This window comes from Trachypithecus francoisi, unplaced genomic scaffold (assembly GCF_009764315.1).
Source record: "Trachypithecus francoisi isolate TF-2019V2 unplaced genomic scaffold, Tfra_2.0 Lachesis_group14, whole genome shotgun sequence".
NCBI lineage: Eukaryota > Metazoa > Chordata > Mammalia > Primates > Cercopithecidae > Trachypithecus > Trachypithecus francoisi.
In genome coordinates this window covers 60,122,790-60,133,269 of record NW_022681459.1, presented here as the reverse complement: position 1 = coordinate 60,133,269, position 10,480 = coordinate 60,122,790, and the positions used below count along the sequence as shown (strand labels likewise).

The 10,480-nt window shown below is 58.2% G+C and overlaps 1 protein-coding gene across 2 annotated transcripts; it reads right to left on the bottom strand.

The window, feature by feature from the left end:
- Positions 1–2,357: 2,357 nt before the first annotated feature.
- Positions 2,358–4,204, bottom strand: TNFRSF13C (TNF receptor superfamily member 13C). Of its 2 annotated transcripts, none has more exons than XM_033233784.1 (3): positions 3,929–4,204; positions 3,381–3,617; positions 2,358–2,828 (listed from the first exon to the last, which is right to left on the bottom strand). In XM_033233784.1, the coding sequence occupies exons 1-3, from the start codon at positions 4,062–4,064 to the stop codon at positions 2,647–2,649; spliced, it is 555 nt and encodes a 184-aa protein (XP_033089675.1). In that variant the 5' UTR covers positions 4,065–4,204; the 3' UTR covers positions 2,358–2,646. The 2 variants fall into 2 exon arrangements, with proteins under 2 accessions (XP_033089675.1, XP_033089674.1); XM_033233783.1 differs by having other exon boundaries at positions 3,381–3,620; positions 3,929–4,201.
- Between the last annotated feature and the right edge of the window lie 6,276 nt (positions 4,205–10,480).

Sequence of the window (10,480 nt, the reverse complement as noted above, 5' to 3'; positions counted from 1 at the left end):
GGGGTGGGAGATGGGGTTGTCCAGGAGAAGATGGGGTGGGAGGTGGGGGGCCAAGAGAAGATGGGGTGGGAGATGGGGAGTCCAGGAGAAGATGGGGTGGGAGATGGGGAGTCCAGGAGAAGATGGGGGGGAGATGGGGAGTCCAGGAGAAGATGGGGTGGGAGATGGGGAGTCCAGGAGAAGATGGGGTGGGAGATGGGGTTGTCCAGGAGAAGATGGGGTGGGAGATGGGGTTGTCCAGGAGAAGATGGGGTGGGAGGTGGGGGGCCAAGAGAAGATGGGGTGGGAGATGGGGAGTCCAGGAGAAGATGGGGTGGGAGATGGGGAGTCCAGGAGAAGATGGGGTGGGAGATGGGGAGTCCAGGAGAAGATGGGGTGGGAGATGGGGTGTCCAGGAGAAGATGGGGTGGGAGATGGGGTGTCCAGGAGAAGATGGGGTGGGAGGTAGGGTGGCCAGGAGCAGCTCAGACTCCCCCAACCCCAGATGCAAGGGGAGTGGATGGCTGGGCCCATGTGGGCCTGACCCCACCAACCCTCTCCCATACCTACTGCTTGTCACTTGACCTCACCCTGTCACCTGGCTCCCTGGGGGCAGGGGCATCTGAGATGGGTTCACAGAGCAAGTAGCCAGGCAGAGACCTGGATGTGAGTGGCCACTGTCTTCTGAGCTGGGCACACAACAGGTCCTTGGGACAGGAAGCACTGAGTCCAGAGGCCTGGCAAGGGATAGGAGGGGCAGGAGAAGCAGGGGTCTACAGGCAGCTCTGGTGGCAGCTCAGGGGGAAGCAGGCAGAAAACATCTGATGCATGGAACAGAACATGCCCAGGGTCCAAGAGTGGAAAGACAGTGCCCAGAACTCCACCTTTTGACTCTTAGTCCAGTGCTCCCTTCCAAAGATGCTAAGCTGCAACAAGTTCCAAGGAAGCTGCCCAGGGTGGAGTCCAGCTCAGGAGGTTCGAACCCTGTGCAGGAGGGCAGGCAGGAGGCGGCTGACTGGGAGTGCACAGTGTCATCCAGGAGTGGAAAGAGACAGTCTTGTCCCCAGGCCCCAGAGTAAGGAAAAGCTTGGGGCTGTAAGAGGAGGGAGCAGCTTCCACTGTGACGATGGGTGACAAGGGGACTGGCACAGGATGGCCAAATGAGCCCAGCACTGGGGGGCCAGTGCTTCAGGGGAACAAGCCAGAGAGAGAAGGGATTCAAGGAACCTCATGTCCACCTGGTTCAAGGTCACAGGCCTGCCCTGGCCTCTACACAAAGGAGCCTCTTGTAGGTCCCAGCCCTTCCGTGTATATGGCTGAACGTGCTGCGTCTTGGAGCAGCTGGAACTCCAGGTGGACCCTGAGAGAGCTGCCTGCCAACATTTTCCTTCAGCTTGAGTTTGGAGTCCAGCCCTGGAGGCTGCGCATCTCCTCTCAAATGCAGGCTTGTGGCTCTAGAAGCTACCACTGGGGTCAAAATGGCATCTTAGGTTCTGGCAGATTGGGCCAATCTCAAGGTTGACCCTGGGGTACAGATACCTTAGATTCAGCAAAATCCAGTTCAATCTTTTCTCCTTTGTTATTTCTTAAAATAATCTTGTACTAAATCCCAAAGCAAGCAAACCCATGAATTGATGATGCACTGCTGCCATTTGCATCAGTTTAAAAGCAGGACGGCTCTGAGGGCAGGTATTAAAGAAATAGAGGCCAGGCCCAGTGCCTCATGCCTATAATCCCAGCCCTTTGGGGAGGACTGCCTGAGGCCAGGAGTTTGAGACTGGCCTGGGCAACATATCCAGACCCTGTCTTTAAAAAAAAAAAAAAAAAAAAGATTAGCTGGGCAAGGTGGAGCACCTGTAGTCCCAGCTACTCAGGAGGCTGAAGCAGAAAGATCGCTTGAGCCCAGGCTGCAATGTACTGGGGACCCATCATTGCACTCCAGCCTGGGTGATAACCAGCAAGACCATGTCTCAAAAAAAAAAAAACAAGACCAGGTGCGGTGGCTCATGCCTGTAATCCCAGCACTTTGGGAGGACGAGGAGGGCGAATCACGAGGTCAGGAAATCGAGACCATCCTGGCCAACGTGGTGAAATCCCGTCTCTACTAAAAATACAAAAATTAGCTGGCTGTGGTGGTGCGTGCCTGTAATCCCAGCTATTCAGGAGGTTGAGGCAGGAGAATCACTTGAACAAGGAGTCGGAGGTTTCAGTGAGGTGAGATCGCGCCACTGCACTCCAGCCTGGCGACAGAGCAAGACTCATCTCAAAAAATAAAAAAAATAAAAAAATCAAACAAACACAAAAAACCACCCAGCTACAAATTAGGCATCCTCCCACTTGGTCCTTTTTCAGATTCATTTTGGCGTGATGGTGCCTTCCCCATTTTAAAAGCGGTCTCTTACTCATAGTGCCCCAGCCTTTTGAAGGCACAGGAACAGGAGCTGGGCTACCACCTTCAAGGGCTGTCAAAGTTGGTGTGGTCTGAAGCCAAAGGCGAGCACACCATGGGGGCTGAACGCTGTGGTCTGTAGTGTCTGTGCTTCTGCAGGGTTAGCCTGGTCCCAGAAAGAGGGCATGTGCGTGCTGGAGTGAAGAGCTAAATTTGATTTCCAAGCCCCTGGCGGGGGTCCAGAGGGAGGGCAGGGGCCACCTCCTGCCGGCTCCCTGCTATTGTTGCTCAGGACCGGCCGTCTTGGTGGTCACCAGTTCAGTGGAGCCCAGCTCTGTGGCTGGCACAGGGACACTGTGGCCAGGTGGGGTGGTTCCTGGGTCTTCCCCCGGAGGAGGCCAGGCAGGAGCTGCGGCATCAGAGACTCCCGGAGACAGAATGATGACCTTGTCCAGGGGCTCTGGGGCAGGGCAGAGGGGATAGAGGCGCGGTACTGGGTCACAGCCTTCCCTCCCTCCCCTAGAAGACTCCTCTGGAGGGGCAGTACTCCGTCAAATGAAGCCCACTGCGGGGTGGGGAGGGGTGGCACATGGCTGACCCTGAGTCCAGAGGCCTGGCCAGTGGGGAGCTGGCAGGGCAAGGGAGTTGGGGAGCTGGGGCCCAGTCTGGCAAACCCTGCAGGGATTTGTGGGGGAACCAAGCTCCGTTAGACTCCCAAAGGGCAGGACAGGCTCCTCCTTCAGACGGGGCCCCCTTCCCGCGAACTGTCTCTTCCTCACACTGGGGTCTGGTAGGGCAGAGCTGTTCCTGGCTCCCACCAGGGTCTCAGGGGCAGGACTATGTCTCCGTCCTCAGCCTGAGCTCCTCAGAGCAAACTCTTTTCCGCTCTCTGTCTCCATTTCCCCTTAAAGCCCTTCTCTCCCCCCAGGGGCCATGCATCACCCCCTGGGGCGTCCCGACACCCCAACCCCTGTGCCCCGCTCGGACTGGTTCCCCTACACACGGAACTCACCGTCCTTGTCCTTGTCTCCGTCGGGGGCCTCTGCGAAGGACGCACCGCGAAGCCGCCGCTGTCGTCGCCTCCAGCTCACCAGGCCCACCAGGACCAGCGCCAGGACCAGCGCCAGGCCCAGCAGCACGGGGGCGCCGAAGAGCAGCCCGGGTAGGGACAGCGCCGCCTCGCCTGCCCCCGCGCCCACCGACTCCTGCGGCTGCAGCGCCGTCCTGGGCGCAGAGCTGCTGGCTGGGGCTGCTGCGGGAGGGGACAGGGAGGGAGGGCAGGGGGCCGAGGGGAGGGAGGAGCGGGGACGGGGTGGGGAGGAGGGGGGCGAGGCTGGCCGGGGAGGGAAGGGACAGCGGGGGAGGAGGGCAGTGGACAAGGGGAGGGAGAGAGGCGGCGGTGAGGGCCGCGCGGTGATAGCGGGCCCCTCCAGGCCCTGCCCACAGGGTCCTTTCAGCCCTCGGCGCCCCCGGGAGTCGGGGCTCTGCCTTTGCCCTGGCGGTCGGGGCCTCGTCCTCCCCGCGGCTGCCGACGCCGCGCGCCCGGTGGGTCCTCCTTACCCGGTTTCGGCCGCGGCGTGCGCAGGAGCCCGCAGGCCACGCAGTGGCGGACCAGCAGGTCGAAGCACTCGGCCGGGACGCAGGGCGTGGGGGCTGGCGCGTCCCTGCCCCGCAGGCTCCGGGGCCCTCGCTTCATGGTGCGGGCGCCTCCGCATAAGCCGTGGGGACTGAGGCTGAGTGGGCCTCCGGGGCCCTCAGGAGGAAGCGGGGGGCGGGGGGAGGACTCTGCCCTGTCCTGCCCCCGCCTGCTGGGTGGGACCGAGCTCTCCTGGGGCCCCCTTTCTTTGTTTCTTTCTTTTTTTTTTTTTGAGACGGAGTCTCGCTCTGTCGCCCAGGCTGGAGTGCAATGGTGCGATCTCGGCTCACTGCACGCTCTGCCTCCCAGGTTCAAGCAATTATCTGCCTCAGCCTCCTGAGTAGCTGGGATTGTAGGCGCCCACCGCCATGCCCGGCTAATTTTTGTATTTTTAGTAGAGATGGGGTTTCACCATCTTGGCCAGGCTGGTTTTGAACTCCTGCCCTCGTGATCCACCCGCCTCGGCCTCCCAAAGTGCTGGGATTATAGGCGTGAGCCACCGCGCCGGGCCTGGCCTCTCTTTCTTCCTATGGTTCCCCAATTCAGTCACTCAACCAGCACTGCCTGGGTGGGCCCTCTGCTGGGTGCTGGGGCTGTCTGGGGGCAGACCAGAGCCTCCTCTTGGGTAGGGAGGGGGATGGGCCCCGCAGCCAGGACACAGACCCTGAGTGGTTCCTCTGCTCCCTCTAGCCAAGGCCGCTCCATGACCTCGGATGCTCCCCTGCCATCTCCCCCACCCCACTTGTCTCCTCCTCTAGGGAGTCCTCCTGCCCTTCCTGGACAGAGCCGGTTGGGGACATCAGACACCTGCTTTTTTTTTTTTTTTTTTGGAAACGGAGTCTGGCTCTGTACAGTGATGCAATCTCGTCTCACTGCACCCTCTGCCTCCCAGGTTCAAGTGATTCTCCTGCCTCAGCCTCCCAAGTAGCTGGGATTACAGGAATGCATCACCACGCCTGGCTAATTTTTGTATTTTTAACAGAGACGGGGTTTCACCATTTGGCCAGGCTGGTCTCGAACTCCTGACCTCAGGTGATCCACCCTCCTTGGCCTCCCAAAGTGCTGGGATTACAGATGTGAGCCACAGTGCCCAGCCTGACATCAGACACTTGTACTAGGGCCAAGTAGCATGTGGGTCTGCCCCAAGGGAATCTCACACTTGTGGGAAGACAGCCTTGCAGCAAGGGTACCAGCTCATGTCATCCTGGAAGGTGGGCTAGAAGGCTTCATGGAGGGGGTAATGGTGAAGTGTTTGCCAGATGGAGTGAGGTCTAGGGAACAGATGGGGGTGAAGGCCAAAGGGGAGCAAATGCTTGGAGGCCCAAACAGGAAATCCAGGGAGTGCTGGGAGGGCTGGACTGGGGCCTTATCTAGCACATTAGGGAGCTTGGACTGTGGCTGGGGGACACGAGGGAGCCACTGGGGCTTTGCGCAGGGAGCGCCCAGGAAGATCTGCCTATGAGCAAGGGACCTGTGACTGCAGTGGAGGGAAGCCTGCCCACACTGGCTCCTTTTCTCCAGGGCTGTGTGTCCTCTCCTGCTACCTCTGTGTCTCACTGCGGGTCTCTCCTGTCTATCTCTGCTCCCCAGTGTTTGGGGTCCCCAACTGTCTGTCACCCATGTCTCAGACTGAGTCTCAGAAGCACACACAAGCCCCCTCAGCCCTCCTGGTCACATGCTACCCCCTCCCCAGGGCCAGGGCTGGAGGGGCCTCTGGGAGCTCAGGGCTCAGCAGGGAGCATGGGGTTAAATGCCATGCGTGCCACCCAGACCCCTAAGCACTCAGGGCTGGGGGAGCACAGTGAGAGGAGAAACTCAGGGGCTGGGGAGGGGAGCTTGAGGGCAGAGGGAGACCCTGAGCAGCAGCGAGGGGTAGGCAAACACTCCACGCAGAGGGCAGCAGGGGCTAAGACTTGGAGAGATGAAGGGGAGCCTGAGCTGCTCTGGGGGCAGGCATGGCCACTGCCACAGGGGATGCTGGGATGGAGGGAGCACCTGGGTTGCAGATGGGCAGGGCACCAGGCCCTGGGCAGTGCAGAACCTGGGGGTGTCTGGGTAGGGGAGAGATTCTGAGCTATAACTCTAAGGGACCCTCTCTCTGGCACTGTGGCCCACATCCAGGACCGGTGGCCCAGGGCAGGGGATGATGCAGCGGCTGGCCATGGAGTGAGGGGAACAAGGCTGGCCCCCAGGTTTCCAGCTTGGGAGACCCTGAAAGTTCACAAAGAACCCCAGTCAGCCAGCCCTGACTGGTGGGCACTGGCCCACCCTCTCTATCCCCTGCACATGGGCCAGCAGCTCCCAGGCAGGAAGGTGTGGGCGGAGGGGAGCTGCAAAGGAGAAGTGGGGCTGGGGGCAGGTGTGGGTGAGAGTGGGTGTATGGTGATGTGGGCGTGGGGGCAGGTGTGGGTGAGAGTGGGTGTACGGTACAGGGATGGGGGACAGGAGCCTGGAGGGGAGCCAGGGCAGGGAAGGCCTCTCTGTGGGGCAGAGGAGTGGGGACAGAGCCAGAAGACTGAGCCATAACCCTGCCACCCACACGCACATCCATCCCTGCTGGCGCTGCCGTTACCCATTAGTGAGGGCTGCAGAGACCTGAGTACCAGGCGGCTCATTTAGCCCTTGTGCCAGCCATGTTGGCAGGCTGAGGCTTGTGGGAACCCAGGAACAGGGAACCTGTCCCTGGAGAGGGTGGCTCAGTGAGGCCAGAGTCGGGAGAATTTACAGGAGTTAGGAGGAGGGGGCCGGCCTGCCCCAGGTCTGCGTTTCACAGCGGAAGCGCTGGCTACTCTGACCCCCAGCAGAGACTGGAGGAGGCTGCTCTCAAGGCCAGAGAGACGGGGAGGGCTAGAACGCACTGTCAGAGTTCCAGGGTCCCTCACCTTGGCCAGAGAGAGAGGCCAACTGCTAAAAGCAGCAGACGCAAATGAGACACCCACTCATGTGACACAGATGTTTGCTGGGCGCTCCCTATGTGCTGGGCCAGGTGCCGGGACAAAAGGCCTGCAGGATTCGTGTCTGTGTTGTGTGCAGGTGCCTGGCCTCACATGAACCTTTCCACTTGGGCCTGCTAAATGGGGTGGGGGGCTGCAGCAGGCCCTGTGTCGCTGCTTGGATGACAAAACAGTTAAGAGGAATTCACAGTCAGACCAATGTGGGGAATTAGTTTACTCCCCAATGTATTCTTTTCTCCCCCATAGCTTTTTTTTTTTTTCTTTTGAGACGGAGTCTGGCTCTGTCGCCCAGGCTGGAGTGCGGTGGCGTGATCTCGGCTCACTGCAGCCTCTGCCTCCTGGGTTCAAGCCGTTCTCCTGCTTCAGCCTCCCGAGTAGCTGGGATTACAGGCATGCACCACCGTGCCTGGCTAATTTTTTTTGTATTTTTAGTAGAAATGGGGTTTCATCATGCTAGCCAGGCTGGTCTTGAACTCCTGACCTCAAGTGACCCATCCACCTTGGCCTCCCAAAGTGCTGGGTTTTCAGGCATCAGCCACCACACCTGGTGTCTTTTCTTTTTTTTTTGAGACAGAGTTTCATTCTTGTCGCCCAGGCTAGATGCAGTGGTGCGATCTCGGCTCACTGCAATATCCAACTCCCAGGTTCAAGCAATTCTCCTGCCTCAGCCTCCTGAGTACGTGGGATTACAGGCACCTGCCACCATGCCTGGCTAATTTTTTGTATTTTTAGTAGAGTTGGCGTTTCGCCATGTTGGGGAGACTGGTCTCGAACTCCTGATCTCAGTTGATCTGCCAACTTTGGCCTCCCAAAGTGCTGGGATTACAGGCATGAGCCGCCACCCCTGGCCTAATTTCTTTATTCGAGTCTTTTTTTTTTTTTTTGAGATGTAGTCTTGCTCTGTTGCCAGGCTGGAGTGCAATGGCGCGATCTCGGCTCACTGCAACCTCCACCTCCCAGGTTCAAGCGATTCTTGTGCCTCAGCCACCTGAGTAGCTGGGACAACAGGCACATGCCACCATGCCCAGCTAATTTTTGCATTTTAGTAGAGACAGGGCTTCACCATCTCTACTGGTGATCATCTCTATTGGCCAGGCTGGTCTCGAGCTCCTGGTCTCAAGCAACCTGTGTGCCTCGGCCTCCCAAAGTGCTGGGATTACAGGAATGAGCCACCGCGCCCGGCCACCATACTCTACTTTTAATTCACTGTATACTCTTTTTAAAAAGATAATTTGGGGCTGGGTGCAGTGGCTTAAGCCTGTAATCCCAGCATTTTGGGAGGCCGAGACAGGCAGATCACGAGGTCAGGAGATCGAGACCATCCTGGCTAACACGGTGAAACCCCGTCTCTACTAAAAAAAAAAAAAAAATACAAAAAAACTAGCCGGGCAAGGTGGCAGGTGCCTGTAGTCCCAGCTACTTGGGAGGCTGAGGCAGGAGAATGGCGTAAACCCAGGAGGCTGAGCTTGCAGTGAGCTGAGATCCGGCCACTGCACTCCAGCCTGGGCAACAGAGCGAGACTCTGTCTCAAAAAAAAAAAAAAAAAAGATAATTTGGGCCTGGTGCGGCGGCTCATGCCTGTAATCCCAACACTTTGGGAGACTGAGGTGGGTGGATCACCAGAAGTCAGGAGTTTGAGACCAGCCTGGTCAACATGGTGAAACCCTGTCTCTCCAAGAAATTTAAAAAAAAAAAAGAAAAAAAAAATTAGCCGGGTGTTGTAAGGGGCGCCTGTAATTCCAGCTACTCGGGAGGCTGAGGCAGGAAGAATTGTTTGAACCCAGAAGGCAGAGGTTACAGTGAGCTGAGGTTGCGCCACTGCACTCCAGCCTGGCTGACAGAGCGAGACCCCATCTCAGAAAAAATAAATAAAATAACAAGATAGTTTGGGGTCTTCGGAGAGAAGGGGGTTTCTGTCGATTTTTGTGTCCCCAGTTCTCCTGCAAACACCCTCACAAAGGGTGTGATGCAAGTACTATTAGGACATTTTCCAGATGAGAAAACAGAGGCTCTGAGGGGCAAGGGCCTTCTCGGGATGAGCCAGCAGGTGGGAGGGGCCTACAGGGGATCTGAGTCCACCTGACTGTGAAGCGTGGCGTGGGCCCTGCATGCTTCGGGGATGGGGTTGGGGAACGTGAGGGCACTCTGGGGATGGGACAAGCACAGTGTCACGGGGAGCAGTCCTTGGGGACAGAGAGGCCCAGCCCCCCAGATCTGGATGTGAAACTGCTCTGGGGCCTGGGATGCACTCTGTACTTCAAAATCAGTTTTCATTATAATTATGCAGTAGTACCTAAACATGTGCTCAGGAAAAAGCTGCAAACAATACAGAAGTCTATGAGTGACAAAGGGCGTTTCCCCACGGTCCCCAGAGGGAGCCTCTGTTTTCCCTTGGGAGCCTTTCTTCACTGCCTCGTCCTGTGCCTTTGCCCCCTTGTGTAGGTGTATACAGAAACAGCTTTTCCCGTGTTCCAGGAATGGGGTCAGCCGTGGAGACGGCTCTGCAGGCCGGGCTGGGCCTGCAGGGCTTCGAGTCAGCTCTCTTGGCTGCATCTTGTCTCATGACGCCACCAGGCCACCCCTTGTGGGTTATTTCCTTTCCCTTCTCCTGTATTTAAAAGCCCCCATAAACAGGGACAATGCTACCAAGTACCTCTTGCTGGGGACAAGGGAAAGGATGCAGTGTCGTGAGCCTCGGTTCATTGGGAGAGGGGCAGGAGTGGCCAGGGAATCAGTACAAAGTCCTGGTGAGGCCAGAGCTGTGTGACCCAGAGGCAGAGCCCTGGGAGTCCCCTGGTCCCGTTCCTCCCTGAACCCATACCAGGGGAGCGCAGGTCATGCCCTTCCATGATGCAGTCACCGATCCTTGCCTGGGTCTTCATGGGCTGGAGATGCCTCTCCTCCAGTCCCCCATTCCATGCACAAGTGCACACACACACACACACACACACACACACACACACACACACACACACACACACACGCTCCTGCACTGTGGGCAGGAGTCTGGCCAGGGCACCCCAGCCACTCTCAGCATGGGCCCAGGATAGAGGACATGGGCCCTCCATGTGAGACTAGAGAGCAGACTACAGCCCCTTAGCCACAAAGAGCGGAGCCCCCACCTCTTGGGGGCCAGGTGTGTGAAGTGGAGGGAGGCTGTAAGGCCAGGGTGGGCAGGGGGGAGAGGAGCAGGGGGCCCCCAGGACCAACCTTCCAGGCCTTATTCAGGGTACCACACAGGAAGACCTTTGTGAACGCACAGGCTGACTCCTGTGCAGATGCCTCCCTGTCACTCGCCACTCACTCACTTAGCACCTACCAGGCACCAGGAGCTGTTCTGGGTTCTGGGGAAATAGCAGGGAAGCAGAAAGGAAAGCCGAACGGGACACAACATAGTGGGGGGGGAGGTAAGGAGTGCTGGGGAGAAAAAGTCAGAAGGGCGGGGTGCTCGAGGGTTATGGGTGCAATTTCAAACAGGGCAGTCAGAGAAGGCCTGGGGGATGGCGACCTCAGAACAGAGGA

What these genes read in the sequence shown, in the direction of transcription:
- TNFRSF13C (XM_033233783.1), bottom strand. Translation starts at nt 4,064, where the DNA reads ATGAAGCGAGGGCCCCGGAGCCTGCGGGGCAGGGACGCGCCAGCCCCC. An exon ending in CACGCCGCGGCCGAAACCGG is followed by an intron (nt 3,621 to 3,928) that starts GTAAGGAGGACC and finishes CCCCTCCCGCAG; the next exon opens with CAGCCCCAGCCAGCAGCTCT. An exon ending in CGGAGACAAGGACAAGGACG is followed by an intron (nt 2,829 to 3,380) that starts GTGAGTTCCGTG and finishes GCCCTGCCCCAG; the next exon opens with AGCCCCTGGACAAGGTCATC.